The sequence below is a fragment of the Trachemys scripta genome, chromosome 2, assembly GCF_013100865.1.
Source record: "Trachemys scripta elegans isolate TJP31775 chromosome 2, CAS_Tse_1.0, whole genome shotgun sequence".
NCBI lineage: Eukaryota > Metazoa > Chordata > Testudines > Emydidae > Trachemys > Trachemys scripta.
In genome coordinates, this window is record NC_048299.1 from 11,734,880 (window position 1) to 11,749,719 (window position 14,840).

At 44.6% G+C, this 14,840-nt stretch overlaps 1 protein-coding gene across 4 annotated transcripts in view; it reads right to left on the reverse strand.

Moving 5' to 3' along the window:
* The window catches only part of LOC117871989 (mitogen-activated protein kinase kinase kinase 3-like), a 121,789-nt gene that overhangs the window by 49,168 nt on the left and 57,781 nt on the right, over window positions 1–14,840 (reverse strand). For all 4 annotated transcript variants that reach the window (XM_034759912.1, XM_034759911.1, XM_034759909.1 and 1 more), the window contains one exon: window positions 9,312–9,421. In XM_034759912.1, the coding sequence (XP_034615803.1) occupies window positions 9,312–9,421 (110 nt within the window). The remainder of the gene's footprint in view (window positions 1–9,311; window positions 9,422–14,840) is intronic.

Below are 14,840 nucleotides of genomic sequence, written 5' to 3' on the forward strand. Positions count from 1 at the left end.
GTTTGACAATATAGTGAATAGGGATGTTTTGTCCAAGATATTAGGAACAAGGGGAAGTAATGAATACAAGTCATGACATACATCGTAAGGTGGTGTATTGGTTGGGTATTTTAGTCGTTTGTCTTAGCCTATAAATGTCAGGGTTCTTTACCTTAATTCTTTGCATGGTCCAGGGGATGGCACAAACGCCTGCTGCCGACTGAGCCATTCCTTGCTACTAGGAACTGGTGTCAGTGTGCCTGTAACTATGGAGCCAGGGAGCTGAGAGTAGGTCTAGGTGGCAATAAGCCTGGCCAAGTGCCTGTGTCACTGAGCCGTGCCTGTGGTCTTTCTTTGTGAGTAACATTGAAGTCTTCTGCATTATCTACCAATAACAATGAAGCTCCAAGAACAAAAGCACTGAGCAGCCTAAACAGCGCTACGGAGGCAACGACATTCCAGCCTCCAGCACTTCACCACACTGGGTAGTACTATCAAGGTCTGCTGAACCAGCTATCTGCACAGAGCTGGGAAAGCACACGGGAAGGACACAAGCAACTGACACTCAGTGGTTTGAGCATTGGCCTGCTAAACCCAGGGTTGTGAGTTCAATCCTTGAGGGGGCCATTTAGGAAACTGGGGTTAAAAAAAAAAAAAAAAAAAATCTGTCTGGGGCTTGGTCCTGCTTTGTGCAGGGGATTGGACTAGATGACCTCCTGAGGTCCCTTCCAACCCTGATATTCTATGACAACACTAGTTGACCCCGCTAATCCGATAAGTGACAAACTGTCCCTTGCATCACAAGGCTGCTCCCTTTCCTCAAGATCCGGCTTCAGGCATGACACCTAAGAACTCATTCAGTCAGCCAAGGTAGATAGGACAGCTGACACTTACTTCAGCTGTTTATAATAATGATCAATACAAGCCTATGTATAAAAAAAGTACAGCTCCAGTTACATTCCTAAAGCCCCATCTATATAAGGTATTTATATTGCAGCGTCTGAGCACTTCACAATGTATTTAGCCTGTGAGGTAGGGCGGGGCTATTATCCCCATTTTACAGAAAGAGGCCTGAGGCACGAAGAGACATTGGACAGGTCCACGCTGCAGTCAGGCGGTGTGTAACTAGATCAAAGCTACCTCAAGTAACACGAGCAGTGTAGCTGTGGCAGCTGCTTAAGCGTCCTGGGCAGGGCTGTATTCATGAGGCTAGCCTTTGCTGCTGCTGCTACAACTACTGGCACCCAGGCTAGCTAGATCAAAGCTAGCTCAGGTATGTCAACGGGAGCTGCAGCCACACCCCTGATGGCAGTGTAGGCATAAGTTGCCCGAAGTCACACAGGAAAAATCTGTGGCAGAGCAAAGACTTGAATCTAGATCTCCCATGTCCTAAGCACCCTAGCCACTCAACCCTCCTTCATCCGGTGAGTCACTGCTCACCGTAGACATGAAATCCAATTTGCCATGTCTACACTAGAGTTTTAAAAGACACCTTTTACCCTGGTATAAACAAGCTCCAAGTGTTTGTACAGCACCTAACAGAATGGGGCCCTGATCTTGGATGGAGCCTCTAGGCTCGATTTTAATATACAATTATTATTATTAATAATAAACATGTAAATAAAAGTGACAGGAAATACCACCAAGTTCTCTTGATTTCTGACCACTCTCCTCCAAGGTATTGCTATTGGCATTTTCCCCATAGCCTAGATAACAAATGCCTTCTGATATTTCAATTGCTACCTTCCGAATGCCTTAAAAGGAAAAATAACATGAAGCCACTGTGGCAACCACAAGTGTGTCACCAACTTCCAGTGTTTTTTTTTTTGGCCTCTTCCTTAAAAATGCTAATTAAAGAGAGGGCTGAAACCTCCTGGTTTCTGAGAAAAAAATGTTGAAGCAAATCTAGCTGCAGCCCATACAAGGTCGGAAAGGAAAGGATCAGCAAGGACTGTGAAGTCTCCTCCACTCCAGCTCCTGCAGGCCGCCAGTGAGGGGTAAATGGATCAACTGCTTCTAACTGCTTCTAACTAGAACTTGTCCAGCTAAAGAACACACACCCTGTGAGGTTAGCCAAACTCTGCTTTGCTTCCCTCCCCCGTGCTTTTCCCTGTGAAATTGGGAAAAGCAGCCACGCTCACTGGTTTAGATTAGGAGAAATGTTGGAAAATGGAAAAAGTGCTTCCAAAGGAGGTGAATCATAATCTTATGCAGAGTTCCCTAAAGAGCAGACTGCTTTCGTAATAAAAACACATACTCACAGCACACCACACAGTTAAGCCTGGAAATGGAAACGGCTTAGAAAGAATAGATCCTGCTGGGCTACACAGAGCACTCGCAGCTCCCACTCGCTCAGAGCTGGGAGACAAATCAGGTTGGGGCGCATGTCGAAAGTGGAGCGGAAGCTGGGAGGTGCAATGTCTAATGAAGAGTGGAAAGGTCCGGTCGTTGCTTTGAACTGCAGACTAATGCATTCCTCTGCCGTAGCTCAGTGCACTTTACTATGGACAGGTACAGAAACACAGATAACTGTACTAAGAAGCATTAAACAAATAGCGCAGTGAGTGTGATTCAAAGTCTTACTCTAAGTCAGAGATGGGTCCAAGACCCAAAGCTCAGAGGAAGAATGGTCCAGTGTTAGGGTACTGGCCCAGGAGACAGACCTAGATTCAATTTCATGCTTTAGCACAGACTTCCCACTAGACCTGGTGCAAATCACTGAGGGTGGGATTCACAAAGGTATTTAAATCCCCTTGATTGCAATGGGACTAAGGTGCCTAGGTGAATCCCATCCTTAGCCTGTCTGTGACTCAATTCTCCGTCTGTAAAATAGGGATAAAAGCACTTCCCTGTCTCCCAGGGTGTTGGGGATAAATCCACTAAAGATTGTGAGGTGCTCAGATACTACAGTAATGGAAGCCTTAAACAGACTTAAGGTAGATCTGGGTTGAGTTTCAAGAACATTCAGATGTGAGGGTTTGGTTCAGCCAACGGGGGCTCCATTTTGCAAATTTTCCAGTTGCCCCCTCTCCCACAAATTTAGGCATGTTCAAAGGTGTTGGACCAACCTGTTCTAAACAGTGCCATTTGCCAAATTCTGAATCACCCTTTGGTTCAGTTTTCTAGCCAGCCACCACCTCCACAAAGTTTGGCACTGTTCGGAAGTAGGGTGTTTCATCTGATCCTATATGTACTGTTATTTTTTAAAGCCACTATTCATAAAAGCGACCACTGATCTGGAGTGCACCTTACAGGGAGTCCCAGCCTCTGAACATCTGGACCCCTTAAAGGCATCAACAGTTGGGCACCGGAAATCATGAGTCCCTTGACAATCTTGGCCTAAAGCCTTCAATAATTTAGGCCACAGGAGGGAGTGCCTCTTGCTTCACATCCCACTGTGGCACTGTGGGTATGGAGCTGCTGACTCTGATGTTAAAATTTCAGACAGGACCCTCACAGGCAGGACCATTCAGGCAGGACCATCACAGTTAAAGCCCCAGAACTCTGGAATTCTCTTCCCCTTACTGTACACTGTTGTGCTGGCCTCGGAGACCAGCATTCTATTCCCAGCTGTGCCACTGCCCTGCTGTCTGACCTAGGACAGGTTACTCTGCCTCAGTTTCCCCTCCTGTCAAATGGTGATAATGATATTGACCCATGTATGTAAAGCGCTTGAAATGTCCAGACGAAAAACTCTCTATAAAAGCTCTGTTATTGCTCTGCTCAAAGTTCCAGTCTGATTTCCGTCTCTTTTCCCTTGTGGTGGTTTCTCTATTAGTTGGTGGGTGGCTCCTTCATGTACTGCCTGATAGGGGGCAGGGGATATTGTTTTCCTCTTTTTCTATTCACTAGTTCAGGAATTCACAGGGCACTGCTGCATTCAACTGGTACAGTTCTAGTTACACTTTGTAAATCCAAGAAGCGATGGGTTCACTTCTAAATCGCGAACCCAAACAAACTGACCTCGATCTTCCAACACAGACAAGGGGGCTCCACAACTAACTCATTCACTTACACTTTGCTTGGATTTGTTCTACACTTACCCCTGTTTTTAGCAACAAAACGTTATAATCCAGACATCTGGACCATGTCCCTAAACCACAATAGGACATGACTAATTCTTGGCATTAGGAATTATCTGCATGGATCCCCCGCACGTCTAGTTGCCAGGTTGTTCAACAACTTAGTTTTTTGTCACTCCATGTTCATCTCAGCCCTTTCCCTCCACATGGGAAGGCACAATCTGTGGTTAGCTCAGAAGCCCATGGTAAGATGAGGTCTATTGGAAGTGGCCTGCTTGGAGAAAGGCAGATAATGGGTTAGCCTCTCTGTACTATCCTGGTATTTTAGAATTATACAGCACAAAGCACTAAGATCTGGGCTTGGAAAATTGTACCCAACATCTCCTCCCCCATAGACTACACCCACTAGGTCAGGGTGCAAGATTGTCATGCATCCATACCTCTCCCAAAGCTTTGCAGAGTAAAGGAAGGCACAACGTGAAGCGTATGGGTCAGCGACAGCTAGTGGCTAGAGCACTAGACTGGGACCCAGGAGGCCTGGGTTCTATTCCCATCTTTGCCACTGGATTCGGAGGTGAACTGGTGCAAGTCACTTAATTTCCACGTGCCTGTTTCCCCATCTGTAAAATGGGGATAACAGACCAACCTCCTTTGTAACATGCTTCGATATCTACTGTTGAAAAGCGCTATGTAAGAAGTCCAATAGAACCTCAGAGTTACAAACACCTCAGGAATGGAGGTTGTTCGTAACTCTGAACAAAGCATTAGGGTTCTTTCAAAAGTTTACAGCTGAACATTAACTTCATACAGCTGTGAAACTAAATGCTGCTTTCCCTTTATATTTTTAATAGTTTAAGTTTAACACAGTATTGTACAGCATTTGCTTTTTTTGAGAGGAGGGAAGGGGGCTCTGCTGCTGCCCGATTGTGTACTTCCGGTTCCAAATGAGGTGTGGGGTTGACTGGTCAGTTCGTAACTCTAAGGTTCTACGGCAGAAGTTATTGTTATAATAAGTGTGTATCATCTGTTGTATTGAATTGCAACAATGGCAATCCACAAATAATCGCTTTTAAAAAATTTATAACTCATTCTCTCTCCCCCTTGCTTTGTTTTAACCTTCCTTCCCCTTCTGGCTTTACTCCATTTTTTTCCTCCCTCTTTTCGTTCCTGTAACAGATCCCCGTGCATCTTTCTCTACACTATTTTCAATTTCTGTTTCCTCTCTTCCTTCTCTCACTCTCTTTCTGTGTTATACGACCACAGGAGTCACCAGACTGGATCAGACCAGTGGTCCAGTAAGTCCAGCATCATGCCTGTCAGTGGCCAATATTAACTGCTTCACAGGATGAAAGCATTTAACAGCAGTTAAAAGGGAAATTTGTCCCCAGGGAAAGTTTCTTCTAAATCCCCCATTTGTTAGAGGTTGGGGGTTATACCCAGAAGCAAGAAAGGGCTATATCCTTTCCAAAAGATCTCATTTATTATTATTTTTAATATTATGTTCCCCATCTCTTGCCTCCTTATGTTTCTTCTTCTCCCAAAATGTCTTTACCTTCCTTCTCCTACAAACCAAGGAGGTAGTGCAACCTAGTGGATAAAGCCCGGAATTAGGTTCAATTCCCAGCTCTGCTGCTAATGCATGACCTTGGGCAAGCCACTTCCCACTCACATGCCTCAGTTTCCTCCTCTGAAAAATGGGGATAATGAGCTCTACGGCTGGAAAGGATCATAGCTATATATTATTATTCCCTTTTATAGCTTATCCCATCAGCACAGCATTTGAAATTCAAAATTTAGTGCTGCACCAAGACCCACTTTCACATAGAAACGTAAAAAAACCAGCACGTTTTCACATGGTTTGACAAGAAAACCAGCAATCTATGAACATTTTGTCTCCAGAAAATTTCTCCCTGTGAAAGGCCCTGGAACAAAAAACTGAGTATTTTAAAGATGAAATTTTGTGTTGCACACATGAAAATGCATATGCACACACGACTTCCTATTTTTGCACAATCTTAATAGTCATATCAGGCAGGTTCTGGAATTAAGCGAATGTCAGTTAAGGAATGAGTTTAGCTAATGTCAGAGGAAATGGGACGAGAGGTGTCAAGAGAACCCTGTTGAATGGGTATAGGGGGTGTACAAATATTATAGCATCCTTTCCTGTAATATTTGTTCCACAAACCAAGCACTCCTGCCTTGTGAAAGACACACAGAAAAAGGTGAAACATTTTCATCCAAACTTTTTTTTTTTTTAAAAAAAAAGGAAAACTGTCCTGCTGAAAAAAAAAAAATTTTTAAAAAAAAAAAAAAAAAAAAAAAAAAAATGTTTACTTTCCATGGAAAATTTGATTTAAAAAAAACAAAAACACACACTCAAAAACAAACATTTCTATCTGGATGTGCTGCTATGTAATACCTCGTGGGTGTTGTATCATTCTCTGATATCAGGCAACTGAACTACAATATAAAACAGGGGTGGGCAAACTACGGCCCAGGGGCCACATCCGGCCCTTCAGATGTTTTAATCTGGCCTTCAAGCTCCTGCCGGAGAGTGGGGGCTGGGGTTTGCCCGGCTCCACACGGCTCCTGGAAGCATCGGCATGTCCCGCTCTGGCTCCTATGCATAGGAGCAACCAGGGGTCTGAGCAAGCTGCCCCCGCCCCAAGCGCTACCCCCACAGCTCCCGTTGGCAGGAACCGCAGCCAATGGGAACTACAGAGGCGGCACTTGCAGACGGGGCAGCGTGCAAAGCCCCCTGGCTGCCCTTATGCGTAGAAGGGGGAGAGGGGACATGCTGCTGCTTCTGGGAGCTGCTTGAGGTAAGCACATCCCAGAGCCTGCACCCCAACCCCCTGCTCTAGCCCTGATCCCCCTCCTGCCCTCTGAGCCCCTTGGTCCCAGCCCAGAGCACCCTCCTGCATCCCCAACCCCTCATCCTCAGCCCCACCCCAGAGCCCTCACCCCCCTCCCACACCCCAACTCCCAATTTCATGGGCATTCATGGCCCGCCATACAATTTCCATACCCAGATGTGGCCCTTGGGCCAAAAAGTTTGCCCACCCCTGATATAAACAGACTGCTTTATAAATTAAGGTAGGGGTGTGTGTGTGTGTGTGTGTGTGTGTGTGTGTGTGTGTGTGTGTGTGTGTGTGTGTGTGTGTGTGTGTGCGCGCATGCATATATACAAGCACACTTGCAAAATTCTCGCTCGGTTTTATAGCTTCCATTTTTCAGTATTCACCCACCGAATACTGGTATTCTCCTTGCTTTCAGCTGGGCGAATACTACTATACAATTGTATATACTGTCTCAATGACAGCTAAGAATTTTCTGCCTTTGTAGAAGAAATACATTACTTAAGAAAAATCCTCTGAATCTAGGCTATCTTCAAAACATCCCAACATGGCTTGCTTTGCTCTCCACCCATCATCTTGCATAAAATGTTCAACTCCAAGCCATCCTGACCTGTGCTGGATCGTCTGATTCTATTGCAGCTGTCGGGAGCCAACTCTGAGTTTCCCAGTCACTTTTGTAAACATCTTGGACTCTCTTCAATACAAGCTGAACAACTGCAGTGATTCATTTGGACAGCTGTTACACCCAGGCTGCACGTTAGAGATACACGCAGATGCACATGCGTATGTCTGTTTCAAACTCTAGAGGGACTACTGGAAAGGATTTTTCTCTAATGCATTCACAAATGTTTGTATAGGTACCAACGTCATAAAAACACGTCATGAAAATTGTAAATGATTTTTTTTTTTCTCCTTACTTGATAACCACTCAATCAGCATGAAATTAATTACAACCTACTGCCTCGCCACAGCACTAGAAGAAATGGACAACCATGTGGATTTGCTGAAGTATTTCTTCCATGGCTGTCCATTTCTTATGACTTCTAGTTACTTAAACAATTATATAAACTGAGTGCACAAAAATTTCCTCTCTTGCTCAAGCTGCAGTTTGAGAAATCTCTACTGTATATTCTGCACACAGACCAAATAGCATATTAGATCTACCTTAGAATTAGGAGCCTAAACTTAGATACCTACATCCATATTCAGGACCCATATAAAAGTGGCCTTTTCTTGTAAAAGTGTGCTGAATACCTGTCACTCTCATGCTTTTATTTCAGCCCTTAAGAAAATATATGAGGTAGAACAGGTCTACGACAAATGACACAGCTAGCGGACATCCTAAACCCAGTTTACTTGACTGGCTCATCTTTTCAGAATTACAACATCCGTAACCTGGTAAGCAAGAGTTTTATTCAACACAATATTAATAAAGGGATGGAAGGATGGTCTTGTGGTGAACACGCTTGGCTAGGACGCATGTGAGCTAGGTCCAATTTCTAGCTATGCCACAGTATGTGTGCGAGACTTTGGGAGAAAAAATTTACTTGATCTCTGTGCCTTAGTTTCCACTTCTGTAAAATGGGGACAACTTTCCTTTCTTCTACTCTTAGTCGGTCCTGCCTGTTTAGATGGAGAGCTCCTTGGGGCAGGGAATGACTCCTACCGTGTGTCTGTGCAGTGCTGGCTCAGTCCACACTATCACGACACAAATAATGAGAGAGAAGCTTGTGGGACAGGGACCATCTTTTTGCTCTTTATTTGTACAGTGCCTAGCACAATAGGGTCCTGGTCACGACTAGGGCTCCTAGGCTCTACAGTAATACAAATATTATTAAGGAAAACTAATCAATATATGCCTGCCCTTGAAGTCCATGGGAGCTTCAGAATTAGGCCTCATATTTACCTTCTTTTTGAAACAGAATTGCACTAACCCTGCCCGATTTTAACAAGACAGAAGATCCTATCACCTACGAGCTGCAGACTGAATTCAACTTCTCAGTGAAGAGTTACTGTTTTAAACAGCACACAGTTTTATGATGCACCAGGTTTCCAGATCACTGGCTTTACATCTAATGCATTCGTTGATTATTGGCACGTAGGTAAAGTGATTTGATTTTCAGAGGTGCTGAGCACCCACAGCTGCCATTAACTGTTTGTGGAGTTGCAGGTACTCAGCACCTCTGAGAATCAGGCCCACAGCTCTTAATTTCCTGTTCTGGTGGGAGTTGCCAGTTATTGCATTGTGTTGCATCTGTACTTATCTTAGACTGCACAAATTCTGAAGCAGGGAGCCTGTTTTCTCTTTAACTGTCCATAGAGAGCCATGCCCTCCTATGGCACCTGAATGAATAATCATATTTCTCAATGCAGTGACTGACGCCATGCCCAGATTTCTAAGAGTTCCGCAGAGTGAGCCAGCCATGCCGATGGGATTCTGGAGGTAGCTCACCTGTTTGTTAGAGTAAACGGTGGTTTTGTTCCTGTTGCTGTCCAGCAGTCCCCCGCATTTGCCCAGTGCTGCCAGATCCTTCATAATAGAGTTAAGCGCTTCCTCGTCATCTGCAAAAGAAGAGGATGAGTGTAGCATGCTGAATAACTTCTACCCCAAAGCACCATCGTGTACACACAGTGCTAGCGAAGGCTAGAAATGCAAAGCATTCACCGCACAGATGCTCTTTTTGAAGTTAAGTATTGTACAGCACAGGCTTCTCCCCTTAGCTCCCCAGCATGGAGGAGGATTCCCTTTTCCCTGCTTTCATTTCTTTTCAGAGATGTTTTAAGACAGGAATCCTTAGGAACCGCGACTGGTGGCTGGAGGGGAGCTAGAGTCAGTGGGCAACCAGAGTTCGATCCAGGGAGCCCACGGAATCCACTGCGGATGGGGGAATAAACTGCTTGTCTAGCGGCAGATGGGGGTGGGGAGGAAATTTTGGTGGATTCAAGCCCTATTTAGTCTGAAACCACCCTGCTCCTTTTTAAAGTGCCTATACCTATCATCATATCCTCTGAATCCAGCTGCAGGTTCCTCCGCTGGCAAAATTCCAGCTATTAAAACCAGAGAGACTGGATGAAGGTAGGTTCTTGGAAAGCTCTTTAGAATAAGCAAGTGTCTCCAACAAACATCCAGACTCCCCCACCAAGAGTCAAACACTGCAACCAAGAAAGAAACTGTACTATGAAATCCACCCAACTGTGAAGGTGCGAAAGATCTAGCACGCAGAACCCTAATGCTATGAGAAAATACTGAGACATTATCTGCAGTGCTGAGAAGAAAGAGGCAAGAAATGGACACACACAGGGAACAGCGTGAAACCACGTAGTGGCTGGTCACAAGACCCTGGGAATCTTTTCATCGAATCCAGGGGGTTTTGGGGCCTAAGCTCAAAAACAGCACTGGCTCCTCTCCCCAGCACTGTGTGGGGCTGAATTTTATGATGAGCAATTCTGCAACAGGACGGGTCTGGTAGGATTCTACTAAACATGCAATATGTCCTAACATCTGCGTAGGCCATGCCTGCTCAATACAGCAGTCAAAATTCCGTTATTTTCATTCTGTAGGTTTAGAAAAGAAATATTTATTCAGATTATATTATATTAAAAATTTATTTTTAACCCCTCACATTCCCTTTTTCTGTGTTGCCACTGAAAAAGGGGGTGGTCGGAGAAATTACTAAAAAGGGGGGATGTGTGAAAACTGAAATTTTTCAAAATAAAATTTTGAGTCACTGAAAAATTCTTCTTTTCTAAACTTTTAGAATGAAAAGGACTTGGAATTTTTCATAATTTTTTTTTTAAACAAAAAAAAAAAGGATGATTTGTTTTCCAGATTCATTAAAAAACAAAAAAAAAAACAAAAAAAAAACAGAAAATTTTGAAGAAAACATATCAGGTGTTTTTCCACAAAAACCCTCCGATTTCTAAAAAACAAAACAAAAAAGTCCCCCTCCCCCCCCAACAAAAACAAGAAGTTTCATTCACCCTATTTCAACCAGCCCTATTATGAACCTGCCAATGTGCACCATGGGCAATAATAATAAACACCACCACGGACAAATGGGGCTTAAATGTGGAATGGTGGAGTCCAATTTCTGTTAGTGAAACAGTGGCCGCCCTCTTGGCTGACACATCAGGGACTGAACCAGGGTCCTCCAGACCTAAAAACATGAGCTAAAGAGCCACGACTCACTAGCTGAGGGCTGTAACTGACACATATCCTCTGTGGATGGGACACAGAGTTGAACTCTATAATACACCCTCACCAATGATTACCCTAGGAGAACACAGAATGCACTACGAACTTTCCACCAGTGGAGATATCGCTGTAAATGCATCTGCAGTTCCAAGAGAAGGCCTGTCTCTTCCTAACCTCCAAAGGACATTTGTTCATATCACAGAACCACCCAAGTGTCAGCACTATCAACCGCGTCTGCGCTGAAGAGGCCCGGAAGACGGTGTTGCAGATCAGGATTGAAGTGCATTGACAAGGCTGTTTTGTTTTAGGGAAGCTTGCCACAGTACAAAAATACACCAACGAACAGGAACAGCCCAACATTAAAGAAGTTCTGAAATGACTCATACAGCAACCAGTGAGTCAAAAAGCAAAACTGCTGCTCCCATGTGCAAGCCATTTCCTTATTGCTCTTCCGCATGTGAGGAACAAGTGGATTTTGGAACTAAAATCTAAAATGCTTCTTGCAACATGCTTCTGCAGCGTGGAGCACGGGTCACTTGCTGGAGGATTCTCTGCATCTTGAGGTCTTTAAAGCACGATTTGAGGACTTCAATAACTCAGGCATAGGTTAGAGGTTTGTTACAGGAGTGGGTGGGTGAGATTCTGTGGCCTGCATTGTGCAGGTCAGACTAGATGATCATGGTGGTCCCTTCTGACCTTAAAGTCTATGAGTCTATGAACAAAGAGATGAAGAGGGAAGGGGTGCAGTGAGCGGATGAGGAGCAGATCAAGTGAACCATGGACTGGGGGGTTTACTAGAGTGAGTACACTTCAAGAGTCTGCATGGAGTCTGGGCCTCAACCAAATGAAAGACTCCTATTGAGTTCAATGGGTTTTGGATCAGGCTGGTGTAGTTCCTCTAAGGAGGAAGTGCCTACTCCAGACATTCAGGGGTCAATCCAGCAATGCACTTAAGCATGTGCTTAACGTTACCTTTGACTTCAATAATTTTACAGCAGCTGAGGATCTGCCCCCATAGGACTATTCACGTGCTTAAGTGCTTGGCTGGATCAGGGCCATATTTAGCACTAATTCAAATCTGAAAAATAACCACCCAAAAAGCACCCAGTCTTTAGAAAAACGGTGTGCACGCGCCTGCATGCAGCCATCTCTCTGTCTATAACCACAGCAGCAATTTATCTAAACCTTTAATCCTTGGGTAGTCCTCTTTCTGCACAGAACTGTGCACAAATGGAACTAGCAGGGATTTGAGAGAGACTTTGTGGTTGTTTTTCTGCAAAGAGTGATTCTTTTCTTCCCTCTCCCACCGCAAACCAATTGCAGTTTCCTAAATCAGAGTTAGCCTGGAGTTAATGCACTGCACAAAAGGCTAGTTTGTTTTCAGTTAAACCAGTGTAAACCCAGAACTCCAATAAAGTTCATGGAATAACACCAGTGTAAAACCAATCAGAGAAAGGCTAGTCCAGTGCTTAAGGTATTGGCCTAGGACAGGAATCAACAACCTTTTCCCGACAGGGAAATCCGCTGGTGGGCCGGGCCGGTTTGTTTACCTGCAGTGTCCGCAGATTTGGTCCAATTGCAGCTCCCACCTGCCGTGGTTCGCCATTCCAGGCCAATGGGGGCTGCGGGAAGCGGCGGGGGCCGAGGGATGTGCTGGCCACCGCATCCCGCAGCCTGATCAGGATCAGTGCTTCAGTTTTGTTCCCAAATGAATAGCTACCACAATCCCAGTGAGTGTTTTAGACTCAAACTTTAAGGTGAGAAAGGACCATCATGATCTTCTAGTTTGACCTCCTGCACGCTGCCAGCCACAGTACCTCACTCACCCACTCCTGTCATAGAGCCCTAACCTCTGGCAGAGCTACTGATGTCCTCAAATGATGGTTTAAAGACTTCACGTTTCAGAGAATCCAACATTAAAGTGGTTTGAAAAAAATGGGGGGTTACAGCATAATCAGGCTCAGCATCATTGGTAAGGCAGTGCTGAAAGTGCACCCCTCAACAACCCGCCTCGAGTTTTAATTTTAATTTGAAACCTCCTCCTTCCGTGCACACTGTAAGCACTGACCCCAGTGGTCTTCAGGGACAGTAGACCAAAAAAAGCTTGCCAGGCAACTAACTTGAAGGAAGCTAGAGCTGACCAACCGTGCAAAATGCAAAGAGGCTGAGAAACAACTGAACATCTGTAGTGTTCACTGGAAACGTGGACACTTGCACTGGTTTCCCCTGACTCCAAATAGGTTTCTGGACACAAGCCATGGAATTTAATTTGGAATGCCAGCAAATCCGGACATGAGTTAAACTAACAAACAACAAAACAGAACTCTGCTGGCTGGAGGATAATGGGCCAATTAGAGCCATCAACACGAAATTTAGGATGCTGCTGCTATGGTACACGGAGGATGAGATGAGATTATAAAAGGAAGACGGTTACCCATAATGAAGAGGGAAGATGAAAGCCCTGAAGTTCTTCACTTTATTGGCTAAAATCCTAGTGACAACAGCAAAGCTTGGGGGAAGTGAGGGTTTCCTTGGCACATGCCGTGATTTTGCCCAGGCTAACGGAGTCATGAAAAGCTCATATAGTGAGACACCTCCCAGTAATACATATAAAAACCTGGCTTCACTATGCTGCCTTTCCACTAAAACGATGGCTGATTTGCAAGCCAGATTATTCATTGATAGATTCTTAGATTCTAGGACTGGAAGGGCCCTTGAGAGGTCATCGAGTCCAGTCCCCTGCCCTCATGGCAGGACCAAATACTGTCTAGACCATCCCTGATAGACATTTATCTAACCTACTCTTAAATATCTCCAGAGATGGAGATTCCACAACCTCCCTAGGCAGTTTATTCCAGTGTTTAACCACCCTGACAATTAGGAATTTTTTCCTAAGGTCCAACTAAACCTCCTTTGCTGCAGTTTAAAAGCCCATTGCTTCTTGTTCTATCCTTAGAGGCTAAGATGAACAAGTTTTCTCCCTCCTCCTCATGACACCCTTTTAGATACCTGAAAACTGCTATCATGTCCCCTCTCGATCTTCTCTTTTCCAAACGAAACAAACCCAATTCTTTCAGCCTTCCTTCATAGGTCATGTTCTCAAGACCTTTAATCATTCTGGTTGCTCTTCTCTGGACCCTCTCCAATTTCTCCACATCTTTCTTGAAATGCGGTGCCCAGAACTGGACACAATACTCCAGTTGAGGCCTTACCAGTGCAGAGTAGAGCGGAAGAATGACTTCTCGTGTCTTGCTCACAACACACCTGTTAATGCATCCCAGAATCATGTTTGCTTCTTTTGCAACAGCATCATACTGTTGACTCATATTTAGCTTGTGGTCCACTATAACCTCTAGATCCCTTTCTGACGTACTCCTTCCTAGACAGTCTCCTCCCATTCTGTATGTGTGAAACTGATTGTTCCTTCCTAAGTGGAGCACTTTGCATTTGTCTTTGTTAAACTTCATCCTGTTTACCTCAGACCATTTCTCCAATTTGTCCAGATCATTTTGAATTATGACCCTGTCCTCCAAAGCAGTTGCAATCCCTCCCAGTTTGGTATCATCTGCAAACTTAATAAGTGTACTTTCTATGCCAATATCTAAGTCGTTGATGAAGATATTAAACAGAGCCGGTCCCAAAACAGACCCCAGCGGAACCCCACTTGTTATGCCTTTCCAGCAGGATTGGGAACCATTGATAACAACTCTCTGAGTACGGTTATCCAGCAAGTTATGCACCCACCTTATAGTAGCCCCATCTAAGTTGTATTTGCCTAGTTTATCG